This window comes from Giraffa tippelskirchi, chromosome 11 (genome assembly GCF_054371585.1).
Source record: "Giraffa tippelskirchi isolate mGirTip1 chromosome 11, T2T-mGirTip1v1.2.pri, whole genome shotgun sequence".
Classification (NCBI taxonomy): domain Eukaryota; kingdom Metazoa; phylum Chordata; class Mammalia; order Artiodactyla; family Giraffidae; genus Giraffa; species Giraffa tippelskirchi.
The window spans coordinates 125,227,327-125,246,965 of NC_137285.1; the positions used below are offsets into that span (position 1 = coordinate 125,227,327).

At 43.7% G+C, this 19,639-nt stretch overlaps 2 protein-coding genes and 1 pseudogene across 3 annotated transcripts in view; 1 reads left to right on the plus strand and 2 right to left on the minus strand.

Annotated features, from left to right (window-relative positions):
• Positions 1-3,952: 3,952 nt before the first annotated feature.
• LOC145526635 (RWD domain-containing protein 4 pseudogene) lies at positions 3,953-5,309 on the minus strand (annotated as a pseudogene).
• An 11,700-nt stretch (positions 5,310-17,009) lies between these two features.
• Positions 17,010-18,958, minus strand: LIPT2 (lipoyl(octanoyl) transferase 2). 2 transcript variants are annotated; one of them, XM_081539614.1, is made up of 2 exons: positions 18,492-18,958; positions 17,010-17,967 (listed from the first exon to the last, which is right to left on the minus strand). In XM_081539614.1, exons 1-2 carry the CDS (start codon positions 18,937-18,939, stop codon positions 17,738-17,740), a joined length of 678 nt encoding a protein of 225 aa, XP_081395740.1. In that variant the 5' UTR covers positions 18,940-18,958; the 3' UTR covers positions 17,010-17,737. The 2 variants fall into 2 exon arrangements, with proteins under 2 accessions (XP_081395740.1, XP_081395741.1); XM_081539615.1 differs by having other exon boundaries at positions 17,010-17,986; positions 18,473-18,958.
• Positions 18,649-19,639, plus strand: part of POLD3 (DNA polymerase delta 3, accessory subunit) — an 83,050-nt gene continuing 82,059 nt past the window's right edge. The window contains exon 1 of the mRNA XM_081539609.1: positions 18,649-18,929. The gene's annotated coding sequence lies outside the window, so the exon portion shown is untranslated. The remainder of the gene's footprint in view (positions 18,930-19,639) is intronic.

Genomic DNA, 19,639 nt, shown 5'->3' on the forward strand with positions numbered 1-19,639 from the left:
CGTCCCCTGCAGCGCCTGCTTCCTGGACCGGAGACCGACTGTTTTCTTGCTTCACGTCAGCTTGCTGGGTCTGAGGAGGCAGAGAGCCGGGTGCTGGTGGAATCCGACTTTACTCCTCCGTGATTGTGTGGTGGTGGACAAGTCACTGCTCCTCACTGAGCCGCGGCTTCCTCGCAGTAAAATGAGTACAATTCCTGCATGCATTCTTCACAGGGTGATGGTTAGGATCAGAGATCTTAGAATCCAAAATACTAAACCCAGATGGTCACTGGAGAATCATCTGATTCTAACACAAACCCTCTTTTCCAGACAGGATACAGTTTGGGTAAGGGGCCCAGTTTGGGAAAGGGGACTGCCCCAGGCTCACCAAGGAAGTCGCTGGCAGAGCTCAGACTCAAAATCCACTAGGCCACTCTCTCCCCTTAACCAGTGTCTCCTCCAAGTCTCAGCAGTCCCTCACATATGCAGACAACTGGAGTCCAGACACATCTCACTGCTCGCTATCCCACACACCATGTGCTTTCTGGCCATCAGGCCCTCACTCAAGCTATTGCTTCCTTACTGCAGACACTGCAGATTCCAAAGAAAAGCAGCAGCCAGGGACAATTGGGAAATGAGGGCCAGGAGGCCACGGCAATGGAGTGGGGCAATGGAGTGGACGGTGGCAGGAAGTAGACTCTCAGGGACTCTGTGGGGAGTCTGCATCAGAGACCTCTTTGCCAGCCTATGGCCTTGGGATAGTTATTAACAAACTGAGGTCAGCTCTGACTCCTGTGCAAAGAAAACTCTGTCCTAGGACATCTGAGGCATATACCCTCCATAGAACCTCAGATTCTATCTAAGAAGTGCTATCATTCCAAAAAAGGTCTATCCCATGGAGAGAATGTTGTACAAAATCGTACAAAATCTTCATCAAAACATCGTACTTCTGTGTGACTTCTGTAGTTTCATATTTTGACCCAGCTACTTCTTTTTCTCAGTCTGTATATCATCTCTCAGAGAAATCACTTAACAGACAGTCTCAGATTTCAGTCTACTTAGGAATTACCTTGGCCCTTATTTTAAGTGAAGTAGACTTTTGGGTTCCACTTCAGAGTTTCTGATTCAGGAGATCTGGAATAGAGCCCAGAAATTAGTTGTTTTTTTTTTTTTAAAGAAAGCTTCCAGAAAGATTGTGATGCAAGTGGTTCTTGAAACCAGCCTTGAGGAAACAAGCCCTGCCTCAGTAAGCCTTCCTTCCCACATCCTGCCAAGGCCTTGCATCTAATCTATAGGACTATTTATTCCAGTTATCAAAAGTAACTATTTGTCTACTTCATCTGCTAGGCTGTGAGTTCTTTGAAAATAGGGACTGCTTCTTGTCCTAATAAAATTTTGGAATCACAGCCTTAGAATCATACCATGTTAGAGTTCTAGAATCATTTAGTAATAGAACCTAAGTTGAAAGGACTCTCAGAGTTATCTAGTCAAATCTCTTACCCAAGAATTCCCCAAGAATATTCATTGAAAGGACTGATGCTGAAGCTGAAACTCTAATACTTTGGCCCCCTGATTGGAAAAGACCCTGACGCTGGGAAAGATTGAAGGCAGGAGGAGGAGGAGATGACAGAGGATGAGATGGTTGGATGGCATCACTGATTCTATGGACATGAGTTTGAGCAATCTCTGGGAGTTGGTGATGGACAAGGAAGCCTGGCGTGCTGCAGTCGATGGGGTTGCAAAGAGTCGAACACGACTGAGTGACTGAACTGAAGAATTCCCTACATTTCTTTGTATCTGTGTGTATGTGTTAAGTTGTGTTGTGTGTATCTGTGTGTATTGAATAGAGATTTTATTGCTTGTTAATTATGTCATTTCATACAATTTTAAGTAAACAAACTTAGAAAATGTACTGGGAGTGTTAAATAGATGATGGCACTATTGATGAGAATGTTCAACTATTTTACATAAGGTAGTAAAGAGGCACCACTGCCACCATCACCACTCTGCTGAAATTTGTACATTTCATGTAAAAAAACGAGTAAAAATAGTAGATTTGCATTTCGCTAGCATTATTCTTTGTAATCTATGAACCATGATAAGCCTGAACAATTTCAGAATCTTCAAAGCAAAACAAACCATTTTCTTCCACTAGCAAATGTATTAGTTTCAATTCCTTTAAAAGGAAAAAAAAAAAAACAGCAAACAAATCAAAATATCCCAATGGTCCTGAATTTTAATGTTTCTATCATACTAATTCAAGAAATGTGACTCAGTTTTCAAACACGAGGCTGAACTTCTTTGTTGTAATTATACTTCATAATTCAAACGATTTAACTGATGCCAACATTTGCCCAGTAAAATTCATGGACACAGCTCAACTGCTCTTTTGCTAAGGAAACACCTTAATAAGTTAGCTATTCGTTAAAAACTCAGGCCCAAGCTGCAAAGCTGTCACTTGATGAACCAACAAGCAACTCTCCCAGATACCACCACAGTGGTCCTATGTGTTTTTTTAGCTGGGGAGCACATACAGAATCCCTATGAATCACACATGCATATTAAAAACTTCCTGGTAAAACTACACCAATAGTTTCCCCTATGAATGATTTTTTTTAAAGTAAGTATATACTACAGTTCAGCATTTGAGAGACTTCTGTATCTATTATTACAAAGGTACTAAGAAATACATTTGTTTTTTTCTTTTGGTTCTTTAAAACTTCTAATGTATTTGTTTATTTATTTTGGCTGCACTGGGTCTTGTGGATGTGCACAGGCTTTCTCTAGTTGCGGTGTGAGGGCTTCTCATTGTGGTGGCTACTCTTGTGGCAGAGCATGGGCTCTAGGCACGTGGGCTTCAGTAGTTGCCTTGTGTGGGCCCTGTAGATATGGTGCATGGGCTTTGTGGCTCTGAGGTATGTGGGAATCTTCCCAGACCAGGGATCAGACCCACTTTCCCTGCATTGGCAGGTAGATTCTTAACCACTGGACCACCAGGGAAGTCCCTGAGAAATACATTTGGATACTTGAAAAGAAGCAAGACTGGAAATGTGGTTTTATGTTAAAAATTTTAGAAGACCTCAGTTACCAAACAACTAAAAATATACAACAACAGATAAATAAGAATTTCTTAAAACCATGGTCTCTAACAATACAAAAATTAGATATTAAAGCATCTTTTACTCCCATCTACCTGCAGCAAAGAGAATATTTTAAATAGGAACCAGCACTTCTATTCAAATACTTTCTGATGCATTTGGCAGATTTGTTTTTATATTCTCCTGTTCAACATTCCATTGAAAGCTCTCATAATTGAACATTGTGACCCAAACCAAGAGAAAAGTATCAATATAAACAGATACTCATTTATTATAAAGAAGCAGTTTGCCCTTGAAAAGAAAAAGGAACTACAAAGAATATTATGTTTAAAGTACAAATACTAGTATTTAAGTTTCTCTGAAGCAATTTATGCTTCAGTAATTAAGAGAAAGAAATGATGAAGACTTTATTAAAATGAGGAGCCTATTAATATGCATCATGCTGTGGGCTAATTCACTCATTATTCTGTTCCACTGGGATGAGAGTTTGAAAACAGCTTTATATTTCTCTAGAAAAAATAACATCCACTAGACAAGCATTGGAGAAGGAAATGGCAACCCACTCCAGTATTCTTGCCTGGAGAATCCCAGGGATGGGGGAGCCTGGTGGGCTGCCATCTATGGGGTCACACAGAGTCGGACACGACTGAAGCGACTTAGCAGCAGCAGCAGCAGATTAAGATCACATAAGTTAACACTGATTATTATTCCCTATATTTGTCATTTACAAAGCTCAAATGGCTTCATAAAGTATATCAATCAGTAACATTTTTACCTTTTATTAAGGCAAGTTTGTGAATTAATACAAGCAGATATCCTCATGACTTTCAGCTTAAAATATTTTTAATGTAAAAAATAGACCAACAAAATCTGTTTTATAAAAAGCCACTTAGGTCCTAGAAAAGAATAATAAAAGATTTTGAACGCAGTTTATTTTTTAAAGGATTCTCTTCCCGTGTCTCAAATTCCAAGTGCCATTCATCATCTGTAGAGCCAGTTTTGTTTGACTCAGTTCAGTTCAGTTCAGTCACTCTGTGTTCAAGTCTTTGTGACCCCATGAACTGCAGCACACCGGACCTCCCTGTCTATCACCAGCTCCCAGAGTTTTTACGCAAACTCATGTCCATTGAGTCGGTGATGCTATCCAACCATATCATCCTCTATAGTCCACTTCTCCTCCCACCTTCAATCTTTCCCAGCATCAGGGTCTTTTCCAAGGAGTCAGTTCTTCCCCTCAGGTGGCCAAAGTATTGGAGTTTCAGCTTCAGCATCAGTCCTTCCAATGAATAGTCGGGACTGATCTTCTTTAGGATGGACTGGTTGGATCTCCTTGCTGTCCAAGGGACTCTCAAGAGTCTTCAACACCACAGTTCAAAAGCATCAATTCTTCGGCGCTCAGCTTTCTTTATAGTCCAACTCTCACATCCATACATGACTACTGGGAAAACCATAGCTTTGACTAGACAGACCTTTGTTGGCAAAGTAATGTCTCTGCTTTTTAATATGCTATCTAGGTTGGTCATAACTTTTCTTCCTATATCAATCCAATTCCATCCTTGAGGAAGTTCTCCTTTATGGTTTATTTTACCTGCTAACTTATGTTTCTGGACTTCTCTTTTTTATTCACTATTTTTTTTTAAATTGAGATATATTTGATTTACAATGTTGTGCTAATTTCAGCTGTATAGCAAAGTGACTCAGTTATGCACGTATGTACATTCTTTTTATATTCTTTTCCATTATAGTTTATCCCAAGAGATTGGATGTAGTTCCCTCTGGGCTTTTGAAAGTTGTTTTCTTTATCCTTTTTTTCTCACTTGATGGGCTGTGTTAGGATTTTCAACCAGGATGTTATTGCTTTTGGATGTGGTAGAATTAATGGGGATGGTGATTCTCCATAAACTGCTCTTTATTATCCTTGGTGTGTTCAAACAACATGTAGTTCACGGCGGTCCTGAGATTAACTTTCACTGCTTCCTGTAACTTGGCTGATAAGTTCTGCTTTATACCTGATGATATGGTGTTAAAAGATGCATTCATAGACATGATTTGAGGTGTTTGAGGATTTGTTTTGTCCAGGAAACCTCTATGAAAAAGACTTTGGGATCACCATTTTCTACTACCCTATACCGAAATGAAACTGGACTTAATTCCTGGAAACTTTTCATCTCCTTCATAAATAGCACATGGTGCCTCCAATTCCATCTCCTGGTCTTTCCTGGCACTCAACATGCTGGCTGCAGGGTACCTCCCTTGGACTATATTCAAGACAACAAGAGAAAACGAAGGCAGTGGCTCCAAAGCTCTTAGCTGCAGGAGGCACACCCTTCATAGGGCAGAGGAGAGTCACACACATGCCCCCAGCCCTTGGGGCATGTGAAACTGGCGGCTGGGGAATGGGCTGGAGTTAATTTTTGACAACAGATTGATCAGCTTCTCTTGCACACCTCTAGTGACTAGGAGCTCATTGCCTCCAAGGGATCTGAGGCTCTGAATGTTAGGATGTTCTCACATTTTAACAAATGCTGCCTTCTAAGGACCCTTTGGTCCTTGTGCGCAATGGAGACATCAAGTACATGCTTTGTTCCTTTTTTCAGTTCTTCAAAAACTTTAGAACTATCTTCCACTTCCTTTGGAGTGAGGATGGGGCAGGAACCCTGTCAGGGAAGGCAGCTGGCCAAAGAGTCAATGGAAAGTAGTGTAGACTGCCTTATATCCCCATCTGTGACTTTCAGTCTTACTATGAGGCTTAGATGACCTGATGTGTAACGTGACAAGAGTATTATGTCCATGCTTAGTAAATGGCAGCTTCCATTACTATTAGATGAGAAAAGGAAGAATGAAACAGAACTCCTATTCTGGACAAACCTGAGAAGGACCTTCAGGGAACTCTCTAATCCAGAGAGGCTGGGGACTAGGTCTGGACCTTGAAACAGGGCGAGTGAGGGAGTGGAGTGGGCCAACTGAAGACTCATCTAGAGATACACCTCCTTCAAGTCTTTGTTTAAATGCCACGTTCTTAGTGAGGCCTTCCCTGACCATCTATTTACAAATTCTAATCCCTCCCTTTTCCTGCCCTTCCCAAAGCCCTTCCCTGCCTTGCTTTCCAATAACACCTAACATCGTCTAATCTATCAACACTCAACTTCAAAAAATAGGGATTTTCCTGATAGTCCAGTGGTTAAGAGTCCATGCTTTCACTGCAGGGGGCACAGGTTTGATCCTTGGTTGGGTAACAGATCCTGCATGTGGTCAAAAATAAAAATTTTTTAAATAAAAAATTTATATATATATATACATACATACACATATGCATATATACATACACACACACATATATATATTTATATATATGTTGTTGCTGTTCAGTCACTAAGTCATGTCCAATGCTTTGCGACCCCATGGATTGCAGCGCACTAGGCTTCCCTGCCCTTCACCGTCTCCTGGAATCTGCTAAAGCTCATGTCTATAGACTGGGTGATGCCATCCAACCATCTCATCCTCCATCATCCTCCTCTCCACTGCCTCTCTTCTATTTATCTATGTACTGATTTGACTTCCCTGGTGGCTCAGACAGTAAATAATCTGCCTGCAGTGCTGGAGACCTGGGTTCAATCCCTGGGTCGGGAAGATCCCCTGGAGAAGGAAATGGCAACCCACTCTAGTATTCTTGCCTGAGAATCCCATGGACAGAGGAGCCTTGGGGGACTACAGTCCATGGGGTCACAAAGAGTCAAACACAACTGAGCGACTTCACTTTTTTCACTTTAGTGTACTGATTTGGGGTCTGCCTTTCCTGCTAGACTGTAAGCACTATAAGAACACAGAGCAGGTATGTCTTTTTCACCATGGAATACCCAGGATATAATTCAGTGTCTATCTAGGAGGTGTGGGACAAGCGTTGGGAGGGAGTTGATCATGGACGATATCTGTCATCAACAGTCTCAGAAGCCTGGGTTACCAAGGAAAATACAGCATGAATCACAGAGGAAGTTTAACCGTCACATCAAGTTATTTTATTCCATTACTCATCAGGAGGCTGTGTCTGTGCTTCCGCAATCTTGTCTCATTTTGGCCTGTCAGTTTAACCTGCAGAACACATGTTTTCTCATTCTTTTTTTTTTTTTCAATAAATATATATATACTTAGCCGCACCAGGTCTTAGATTCAGCAAGCAGGATCTTTAGTTGCAGTGTGTTGGATCTAGGTCTCTGACCAGAGATCGAACCTGGGCCCCCTGCTTTGGGACTGTGGAGTCTTAACCACTAGATCACCAGGGAAGTCCCTGTCTTCTCCTTCTGAGCTTAACCATTCTTCTGCCTCTGCAGGCAGCAAAAAGCAGTGAAAAGAGCTCTGGAGGAGGTGGAGCAAGGTGCAGTGTCGGGAGACTGAACATCTCAGTGGCCTCTTCTCTCTACTTCACCCTCACACAAGCTGGGTTCTGGCCAGCAAGGTAGACCAGCTTCTGGGGTCCAGTGGAGCTGGGTTTGAATCCTAGCCCTGCCAATTATTAATATCAGCTGTAAGAGTTTAACCCCTCTGAGTCTTAGTTTCCCTATCTGTAGAATAGGTATAAAAACAATTGCATCTTATAGTTGTGTGGATTACAGTAAGATATTATATTTAAAGTGCTTCACCTGGTACCTGGCACATAGCAAGTGTTTTATAAAGAATAACTATTGGAAACTTCCTGGCAGTCCAGTGGTTAGGAACCTATGCCAGGGGCATAGGTTCAATCCCTGGTCAAGGAACTAAGATCCTGAAAGTCATGCAACATGGGCAAAAGTTAAAAAAAAAAAAAAATTAAAAGGGTATGTGTGCTCATGGTTGTATAAATATGGCCTTTTGAATGGTTTAAACAATAAGGACTATGTGAATGCAGAAGAATGTGGGTTCAGTGAGGACTAAAGTTTATACGGGAGGTAGGTGTATCAATTAGGAATCTTAGCTGTAATGGACAGAATACCCAGCTCAAACTGACTTAAATAGGAAAGGGAATTTATCAGGTCATAAGTGGTAAAGAATCTGCCTGCCAATGCAGGAGATGCAGGGGACACTGGTTTAATCCCTGGATCAGGAAGATCCACTGGAGGAGGAAATGGCAACCCACTCCAGCATTCTTGCCTGAAAAATCCCACATACTGAATAGACTGGCAGGCTGCAGTCCATGGGGCCACAAAGAGTTGGACATGACTGAGCACGTGGCACAAAATTTTAATATCCTGACATATGTAGCTTCAGGCATAGCTGGATCCAGAAGCTCAGATGATGTTTTCAGGAATCGGTCTTTTTGCATCTTTGGGCTCTGCTTTTCTTACTGATGTCCCATGTTCAGGCAGGATCCCACTTTGTGGTAACAACATGGTCTGCCTGCTGTTCCATGTATACACTATATTCTGTGAATAAAGCCAGTAGAAAGAGATTCTTTCCCCTACAGTAGGGGTGCTGTTTATTGTACAGTCTTTGGAGTCCAGACTTTAAGTTCAAATCATGGACCTGCCTCTAGCTAACTGTATGAACTTGGGTGAATCTTCATCTGAGCTGATTTCTTCTTCTCAGAACACAGTCAGCAATACAACCTTGTGGGTTTGTTATTTGCTGTGATGATTAAGTAATGGCTGTAAAGTTAGTGCTTAGTATAGCCCTGTGCCCATGTGGGTTGAACCAGAGGGGTGAAATTGAGCTGAATAACAGGAACTCCTTGCTGGCACCCAACATCTCACATGGCATAGCATGCTCCCAGTCCAGCCTCTGACTGCAAATCAGGGCTGTGTATAAGTCAGCATTCTGGCAGGAGTCAGATGGCACCCTGCAACTAGATACTCTGAAGAGAGCATGAAGGCCGATTTAGGAAATTGACAGAGAATGGAAGCAGCTCTGGTAGCAACAGTGAGGAGGGAAAGCATTGCTCCGTTTGGAGGGCCAGGGTGGGGTGGGTTTACTGGAACCCAGGGAGGGCAGCCAGGCTGGAACTGTGACATCGCGTAGGAATCCCCCTCCTTTCCCTCCATTCTGTCTCTTCCCACCCTACGGTGCCTCTTTATGCACCAACCCAGATGGAAACTCAAGAGCAAGGAGGTGAGGCCCTTGATAGGTGAAGAAGTCCGTGAGCATATGGCGGGGCAGGTGGGAGGAGCAAGCAGAGGCAGTGGCAACAGTCAGATGGGTGGGATCCTCCCATTCCTTTTCAGTCTCCTCTGGGCAATGGGTGAAAGGGAAGGTGAAAAAAGTGAAGAAAGCCTAACCAGCTCCCTCCTCTGTCCATGGGATTTCCCAGGCAAGAATACTGGAGTGGGTTGCTATTTTCTACTCCAAGGATGCTGCTGCTGCTAAGTCGCTTCAGTCGTGTCCGACTCTGTGCGATCCCATAGACGGCAGCCCACCAGGCTCCGTCGTCCCTGGGATTCTCCAGGCAAGAATACTGGAGTGGGTTGCCATTTCCTTCTCCAATGCATGAAAGGGAAAAGCGAAAGTGAAGTCGCTCTGTCGCGTCTGACTCCCAGGATGAATCTGTGCTAAAGTCTGTCTCCAGGCTCTTTAGTTACCAGATCTAAGATACTGTTTTTCATTGAGTTAGAGCTAGATTTTTCTCTTACTTACAACTTAGGAGTCACTTGAGCCTTTTCTTCCCCTGTTCCTTGTTAAGATAAGTCACTTCTGTGTTCCACAGTACTCATGCAAACTTCTCTCATGGTCCTTATAATTGGTTGCTGTGAACATTCTTTACTGGTGTGTCTCCTCCACAAAGCTGTGAGCTCCTTGAAGACAGGAGCCAAGTCTGATGCGTCTCCGAGTCCCCAGTGACACTCCTTGAAGACAGGAACCAAGTCTGATACATCTCCGTGTCCCTAGTAACACATCGTGCACTGGTCAGACCACACCAGGCATGTTATCGTCAAACAACACAGGTTAAGGGCATGTTAGCCACGTGGAGCCTGTTGAGATGAGGGCAGTGGGGTAGAGTCTGGAGGCCACAGTTTATGAAGAGCAGAAAAATCAGGAAAGTGTAATGAGAAGATGAGACTGCTCTTAGGATAGAGCTCATCTGCTGACTCAACAGGCCATTACTGGGCATCTGCATGTGAGGCCTTGGGCTGGTCCTGAGGGGGCCATGGGTGATACAGCTAGAGTCCCTGCCTGGGGAGCTCACAGTCTGGACAGGCTCAGACTTGGAAACAAGTAACTACATCCCAGGGGCCAGTGCCACCTGACGGGGGGTGCAGGGTGCGGCCAGGGAAGGGCTCTCAGAAGAGAACTTGCAGGAGGGCAGAATTATGATGCTTGGGGGCAAGTTTCAGTTTGGGATGAGGAAATTTCTAACAATCAGAACTATAAAGAATGCTCTGCATCTGGGGCTGTGTGAGCGGGGCTGGGATGACCACTTCATAGAATGGACACTGACATCTGTCAACAGAAGGACTGAAGGGGAGTCTACAGGAATTCCTCATAATTACAAGTCATTGAACCACTTTTTCCTTTCACATGCCAGGATACAAAGACAAAACAAAACAAAGAAACAGTCTCTGGCTTAAAAAAGCTCACAGTTTAGGTAAATTGAAAAAATGTAACACTGTAGCCTTATGCTAGTGTCTCTTGAACTTGAATGATGTTATGAACCCCCTTTTTTAAAGAAAGTACTCAGAGATAATAATCTAAATGTTTCAAATTTAAACTCAGTTTAAACTCAAGGCAGCTGTAAAAGCTACTCCTTTATATAGTGTTTAAGTACACATTTTAATGAAAATGGACAAAACAATAAGCTAATAAAATGCTAATATTGATTAGCACTAATGCTACAGGTCATATTGAGTTCTTTTGAAGCTGCCAGTTCTATAGACATATTCCTAATGGTAAATGAAGAAGGAATGATAGAATCAGGGGTTGGGAAGATCTCCTGGAGAAGGGAAAGTTTACCCATTTCAGTATTTTGGCCTGGAGAATTCCATGGACTACAGTCCATGGGGTCACAAAGTGTAGGACGCAACTGAGTGACTTTCACTTTCACTTTCAGTAAAATAATAGATCTAGAGTCTAGCCATCACAAGAAAGAGGAAAAAAATTAAACCCCAAATCAGATACTGTGTGCCACTTGATGTAAAAACACACCATCACCTATGAAGCAGACTTGCTAAAAAAAAAAAAAAAATCATATCTGAATCAGACCAAATATCAGGATCTACTTTTTAATCTTCAGGAAATACAGGAGGAAAAGATTTTCAAAAGAGGGAGAAGGTGAAAAGAGACTTAAGAGACATTTATGAGCCTTATGAACCAAATTCATTGTGTGGACTTTGTTTCAATTCTGGTTTGAACAAATCACCTATAGGAAGAGGGAGGGGCAAAAAGAGAGAAATCTGAGTATTAATTGAATATTTGTTGATATTGAAGATGTACTTTTTATATGTGTTAATATATTGTGGTTATTTTTTGAGTCCTTATCTTTTGAGAATATATACTGAAATATTTATTCGTGAAATAATACGGTATCTGTGATTTGCTTCACAATAATCCAGGGAGGAGGCAGGAAATGGGCTCAGGTTTAGATAAGCTAAGATTGGCCATGAGTTGATTGTTTTACCTGAATGATGGGTACACGGGATTCATTGTTGTACCTTAGAAAGATTTTATAATAAAAAGCTTTAATGATGAAAAACTCTAAGATGCTAAAATAGTTAAAATTCAAATACAACAGGCATTGTACATTGCTGATGAGAATATAAATTGGCAAGCTTTATGGAAGACAATGTGACAATATCTAATAAAAATGCACATATCCTTCGACTCAGAAAATCACTTCTAGAAATGCAAACTCTGTGCTCACCACGTGTGTTACAATATGCAGATATACAAACAGACACACATACACTTATTTTTTTTGGCTGCACCAGGTCTTAGTTGTGGCAATGGCATCTCTGATCTTCATTGTGGCATGCGAGATCTTTTCTGTGGCATGTGGGAGCTAGTTCCCTAACCAGGCCCTCTGCATTGGGAGCTCAGTCTTAGCCACTGGACCACCAAGGAAGTCCTGGATTCTCACTGTAGCTTTAGTTGTAAAAGAAAGAATTAGTGATAATCTAAACATCGTTAATGGGGGATTAGATAAATAAGTCATGATAAATCCACTGAATGGAATACTCCAGTCGTTTTTAAAATGAGGATGTTCTTTATATACTGACCTGACGCAATCTCCAACGTACAGGGATGTGTGTATAGTATGCTACTACATGAAAATGCGTGTATGCCTACATATGTATAAAATACATGTGCAGAATATAAATGAGACATTTACCTTCATTTAAGCCTCTAGGAAAGGGTTTAGGTTTACAGGGAAAAGGGATAGGAGTAAGACTTACAATTCAGTAGTAGCATTTTGTACCTTTTATTTATCTGGCTGCGCATGCAGCATGTGGAAATCTCAGTTCCCTGACCAGGGATCAAATCCGTGCCCCCTGCATTGAGAACTTGGAGCCTTAACCACTGAATCACCAGGAAAGCCTGCTTGTACCTTTTAAACTTTATTCCATGTGCAGGCATTACCGATATATTTTTTAGAAGATTTGTTTTAAAAGAAACAAAAATAAGATTAAGACATTAAAAATATAAAGACTATCTGGCAATGTAGGAAAATGTTTGTAATATTATGTTTGGTTTAAAAGAGTATACAAAATTTTATCCACATAATACTTTATAATAATAGAATTATAAAACAGAATAATGCACTAGAATAATAAAAGATGTTGGCTTATGATCAAGTACTGGAAACACACACAAATGGAAAGGATGTTTTTTAGGTGGGAGTGAAATTTTTGATTTTTAAAACTGTATAGTTATTATAATATGGTGTGATAATATGTAAATTACAATTTAGTGAAAAAAATCATATTTTGATTGCAAATATCTGATTTCCATAAAGGTTTTCAGACAGAGGCTTTTTTCATGAAGTGAGGTGCACCTGGTCGCACTGCCAGAACAGGTCCTGTTTGGTTTCCTGCCAGCCTCGCTGAGAAACAAGATGCTGGAAAAGTCACTGCAGTTGGTCACGTCCTCGCACTTAGCACTCGTTTACCAGACCCTGGACAGCCTGTTTATTTATGAGGAAAAGACTGTGCATAAACAAGAAGAGACTTTTTGGAGGTGGGAAAGCCAGGGTGTTAACGACCCTCCTTCGTATGCCGAGCTTCCTTCCTTGAGGAAGGGCCCCCGGTGGGAAACCGGAGGTGGGCTCTGACCAGGAAGGAAGGAGAGTCAGGAACCCGCAGCAGTGGCCTGACCCAGTTCCACAGGCCCAGCGACCTCCTTGGCTCTCCCTGCTCACCCTTCAGAGACAGCTGTGCAAGGGCGGAAAGACCCAGCTTAGGAGCCAGGGACTGACTCTGGCCCTAAGTGCCTGACCTCATAGAAGTCACTTAGCTTCCCAAACCAGTTTTTTCATCCGTAAAATAAACCTCCGTATCTTGCTATGCAGCCAGAAGAATGACTGAGATCGGTGTATTGTCTCATTCTGGGTCCCGTGCTACATCTCTGCCTAGACTGCTTCTCGGTCTCTTTGGCCTGGCAGTTGCTCTTACCAGCCCTCTGCCCTCCCCTTCTGTCTTTGGGCTTCCAGGCATAAACTGTCACTCATGACAGCTGTGCTCCGGATCCACAGACCCAATGGGGCCTCTTCACATGCATCTTCCACAAGTATCTCAACCTTGATTCATCAAAAACTAAACTCATTATCATCCTCTCCAAACATGGTCATCATCCAGTGTTCTCTGTTCCAGCAATACCTCTAGCATAAAGAAACCTGGGGATTTTCCTTGACTCTACTCCAACATTCATGGGTAACAGCAGCAGAAGCCATCTTCTACCACATGGCCTGGGAAACAGAGAAGGCTGGACTGGAGTAAGACAGAATGAAGCAAACACACCAGGAAGCATGGCAGAGAACAGAAGAGACCATGTGGGTTCCTAAGAACTACAAGTTCTGGTTTTGTTCAAGAGCCAGCTGCAGCTCCACTCTTGGATTTTTTAAATTTACCATCTTAACTATTCATTCATTTATGAATGACTGCTCTGGGTCTTCAGCTAGCAGGATTCTCATGGTGGTGGCTTCTCTTGTTGTGGAGTACAGGCTCTAAAGTGTGTGGGCTTCATTAGTTGTGGCACAAACGAATACTTTGATGGCTTACCTCAAGTAAACTTCAATCAACAAACAGCAGGGAGCTCTGTTCCCTGCAGTCCCTCAGGAAGCAACTGCCATCTTGAATGTCATTGGTTACTGTTCAACAGAGCCAGGACTGGAACTGAGGTTGCGTGACTTCTTATTCAAGGCTCCTTCTACCCTAACTGCCTGTGGTAGCCAATGGCCCTTAATGATCTACACCTCCTACCACCCTTGTGTAGTCCCTTCCATACTGAATAAATAGGGCTCACATATTAGGAGACTGCAGAAATGACTGTGTGACTTCCAGTGCTGGGTCATAAAAGACATTGTGGCTTCTACCTTGTCTCTTTCTGGTATCACTTGCCCTGGGGAAAGCCAGTTGCCAGGCCATGAGAATACTCAAGCAGCCTTATAAAATGAAACCATCCCCAAGAAAAAGAAATGCAAAAGGCAAAAAGGTTGTCTGAGGGGGGCTTAGAAATAGCTGAGAAAAGAAGAGCAGAGAAAGGCAAAGGGAAAAGGAAAGATATATCCATCTAAATGCAGAGTTTCAAAGATTATCAAGGATAGGTAAGAAAGCCTTCCTCAGTGACCAATGTAAAGAAATAGAGGAAAAAAACAGAATGGGAAAGACTAGAGATCGCTTCAATAAAATTAGATACCAAGGGAACATTTCATGCAAAGATGGGCACAATAAAGGACAGAAACGGTATGGACCTAACAGAAGCAGAAGATATTAAGAAGAGGTGGCAAAAATACACAGAAAAACTATACAAAAGATATCTTAATGACCTAGTTAATGACGATGGTGTGATCACTCACCTACAGCCAGACATCTTGGAGTGCACAGTCAAGTGGGCCTTAGGAAACATCACTAAGAACAAAGCTAGTGGAGGTGATGAAATTCCAGCTGAGCTGTTTCAAATCCTAAAAGATGATGCTGTGAAAGTGCTTCACTCAATATGCCAGCAAATTTGGAAAATTCAGCAGTGGCCACAGGACTGGAAAAGGTCAGTTTTCATTCCAATCCCAAAGAGAGGCAATGCCAAAGAACGTTCAAACTATCGCACAATTGCACTCATCTCACACACTAGCACGGAGAAGGCAATGGAAAGCCACTCTAGTACTCTTGCCTGGAGAATTCCATGGACTGAGGAGCCTGGCAGGCCATGGTCCATGGGGTCACAGAGAGTCGGACACGACTGAAGTGACTGAGCAATGAGCACACACTAGCAAAGTAATGCTCAAAATTCTCCAAGCCAGGCTTCAACAGTATGTGAACTGTGAACTTCCAGATATTCAAGCTGGATTTAGAAAAGGCAGAGGAACCAGAGATCAAATTGCCAACATCTGCTGGATCATAGAAAAAGCAAGAGTTCCAGAAAAACATCTACATCTGCTTCATTGACTATGCTAAAGCCTTTGACAGTGTGGATCACCACAAACTGTGGAAAATTCTTAAAGAGACGGGACTACTAGACCACCTTACCTGCCTCCTAAGAAACCTCTATGTAGGTCAAGAAGCAACAGTTAGAACCAGACATGGAACAACAGACTGGTTCCATATTGGGAAAGGAGTACATCAAAGCTGTATATAGCCACCCTGCTTATTTAACTTCTATGCAGAGGACATCATGCGAAATGCCAGGCTGGATGAAGCACAAAATGGAATCAAGATAGCCAGGAGAAATATCAAAACCCTCAGATATGCATATGACACTCCCCCTTATGGCAGAAAATGAAGAGGAACTAGATTCTTAAAGCTCAACATTCAAAAAATGAAGATCATGGTATCTGGTTCCATCACTTCATGGCAAATAGATGGGGAAACAATGGAAACAGGGAGAGATTTTATTTTTGGGGGCTCCAAAATCACTGCAGATGGTGACTGACGCCATGAAATTAAAAGACGCTTGCTCCTTGGAAGAAAAGCTATGACCAACCTAGACAGCCTATTAAAAAGCAGAGACACTGCCAACAAAGGTCCTTCTGGTCAAAGCTATGGTTTTCCCAGTAGCATGTACGGATGTGAGAGCTGGACCATGAAGAAATCTGAATGCCAAAGAATTGATGCTTTTGAACTGTGGTATTGGAGGAGAATCTTGAGAGTCCCTGGATTGCAAAGAGATGAAACAAATCAATCCTAAAGGAAATCAATCCTAAATATTTATTGGAAGGACTGATGCTGAAACTAAAGCTCCAATACTTTGGCCATCTGATGCAAAGAGCTGACTCCTTGGAAAAGACCCTGATGCTGGGAAATATTGAAGGCAGGAGAAGGGGACAATAGAGGACAAGATGGTTGAATGGCATCATCAACTCAATGGATGCGGGTTTGAGCAAGCTCTGGGAGTTGGTGTTGGACAGGGAAGCCTGGTGTGCTGCAGTCCATGGAGTCGCAAAGAGTCAGATACTACTGAGTAACTGAACAACAACATAGAGTGAAGAGGAATTAAGGCCTCCTATTAATAACAAGTACCAACCAAGCATGTGAGTCAGTCATCTTGGAAGCTGATTCCACAGCCTTAGTCAAGTCTTCAGATGAGAGCTGCCCCAGCTAACATCCTTTTTTTTTAATCTTTTGGCTGCGCCATGCAGCATGTGGGATCTTAGGTCCCCAGCCAGGGGTCAAACCTGTGGCCTCTGCATTGGCAGCATGGAATCTTAACCACTGGAGAACCAGGGAAGTCCCCCGACAGCTGACATCTTGATTGCATCTCAGAAGAGACCTTGACCCAGAACCACTCAGCTAAGCTTCTCCCAAATATCCAAACCACAGTATATGAGATAATAAATGTTTATTCTTTTAAGTCATTAAGCCTTGGGGTGACTTGTTATAGATAATTAACATACAACCTTTATAGAGATCTCATATTAAAAAAAAAACACCTTCTATTTTTGGCACTTGTACAGGGTCAGAAATTATTATTGTCTCTCCCCTAGCCTTTGGCCTAGCTCAGGTCACCTAACTAAAAAAGCCATCAGGCTTGAGGAATCCAACCCAGGAAGACAGAATCCCATATTACTCTTTGAAGAAGCCTTTCCCTTTCCCTGTTACTGCAGAAAGCTCCTAGGTCTCCTAAGAATAGGAAAAAAATCCACAGCACATCACCTTCACCTGGATGATCCTGAAAATGATTCTTACAAAAATCAAAGGAACTGGAGCCCAGATTTCCACATTTAAATACAGTATTGAGGAAATATTTGAGAAATGACACCCTATGATACCTGAGTTTTTCTGAGCTGAGAAATGGGTGTCGACAGTAGTGCTAATGCCTTATATTTATATAGTATGCTTTTCACAATGTTTTCATATCTATATCTGAGGTAGGTTGGAAAGATATAAATAAACCATATACATATGGAACCAAGGGCCCAGAGCTCATGATCTGCCCACAGTCTCATGATGTGTGAATGACGGCCAGTTCTAGAATCTGGATTTCAGTGACTCCAAGGCTGGTGCGGTGCGTTCCAAGGCAAGACCTCCAGGGTGAGATAATATAAAAGCCCTTCAGCTGGGGCTGTCCTCTGAGGTCAACGTGCACTTGTAGGTCTCTTTAAAGGCCTCAAGGAAACGTGGTATTACTTCCTCCACAGTGACATGCCTCCGGAGCTCCTCACTCAGTGAAGTGACGCCTGTCCCAATCAGCCCACAGGGCACAATGTGCTCAAACCACGTGAGGTCCGTAGAACAGTTCAGCGCCAGGCCGTGGGACGTAACATGCCTTCCACAGCGGACACCTGCAAGGCAAACCAATGGCTTAGAATAGACACCCTCCCTCCCCAGGCTTCATGATGGTCCTCAGTGAGATGAAGAAACGACTAGACCATTGATTTTCCAACTGTTTCTAGAGCACCCAAGGGGTTGTACAGAGATCAGGGGAGGAGGACAAAATGAGAGGAGATGCCTGTGGCTCCACAGTGGCTGCACTTACTATGGACATTACAGAAATCTCCTTTAACAGAGATTCCACTGCTTAAAAAAAGTTTGAAAAGAAATTTTCACCCTTATTGTCCAGATATTGTGAAGTAAACTGGCAACTCACTTCTCGTGTCTCTCCATTTCTAAAAATGAGTGTGTTGAACCACGTGACCTCTGACGTGACCTTCTGGTTCTGAAGATATCGGTGAGGAGAGCATTAGAAACTCTTAAAGGCAGTGGGCAGATGATTCAAAGCCCGCGCCAGTGACTCCCCCTCCCGCCCGGAGCTCTGCCCTCGCCATCATTGGTCCGGCCCCGCCAGGCCCCGCCCCGGGGCGCTCACCGATCGCGCAGATCTTGCGCTCGCCCAGCCAAACTCCGGTGTAGGGTGGGGGCCGCGCGCGGGCGCCCGGTAGGCCCTGGAGCTCGCACAGGCGCACGGCGCACGCCTCCAGCGCCGCCACGTGGGCGCGCAGGCGCAGGCCGAGGGGTCGCAAGTCGAGTACCGGGTGGCATAGCAGCTGGCCCGGGCCGTGGAAGGTGGCTAGGCCGCCCCGGCCAAGGGGGCGCACCTCGGCACCCAAGGCCCGCAGTCGCGCCGTCTCCTCGGACGTCAGGCCGCCGCGCAGGCCGGTGGTATACACGGGCCCAGCGGGCTCACAGAGCAGGAGCGCGCCCGCCTCGGCCCCTGGCTCGGCCTGTAGCCGCCGCAGCCAGCGCTGCTGCAACGCCAGCAACTCGTCGTAGGGCACCTGACTCAGCCACACCAGTCGTACCGCCGGTAACAACATTTCGCCCTCCGCGGCGTCTGCGGGGCCCCGCCTCCTTTCTGGGGCTAGAGGCGGGCCGGGGGGGGCGGGGACTCGAAGCCTCCGCCCCTAAATGCTTGTTACTGGCTGTTGAGAGAGTGTTATGATACCTAATGTAAGTTCAGTTCAGTCGCTCAGTTGTGTCCAACTCTTTGCGACCCCATGGACAGCAGCATACCAGGCTTCCCTGTCCACAACCAACTCACATAGTTTGCTCAAACTCATGTCCATCGAGTCGATGATATCATCCAACCGTCTCATCCTCTGTCGTCCCCTTCTCCTCCTGACTTCAATCTTTCCCAGTATCAGGGTCTTTTCCAGTGACTCATTTCTTCCCATCAGGTGGCCAAAGTATTGGAGATTCAGCCTCAGCATCAGTTCTTCCAGTGAATACTCAGGACTGATTTCCTTTAGGATGGACTGGTTGGATCTCCTTGCAGTCCAAGGGACTCTCAAGAGTCTTCTCCAATACCACAGTTCAAAAGCATCAATTCTTTGGCGCTCAGCTTTCATTACAGTCCAACTCTCACATCTATACATGACTACTGGAAAAACCATAGCTTTGACTAGGTGGACCTTTGTGGGAAATGTCTCTGCTTTTTAATATACTGTCTAGGCTGGTCATAGCTTTTCTTCCAAGGAGCAAGCGTCTTTTAATTTCATGGCGTCAGTCACCATCTGC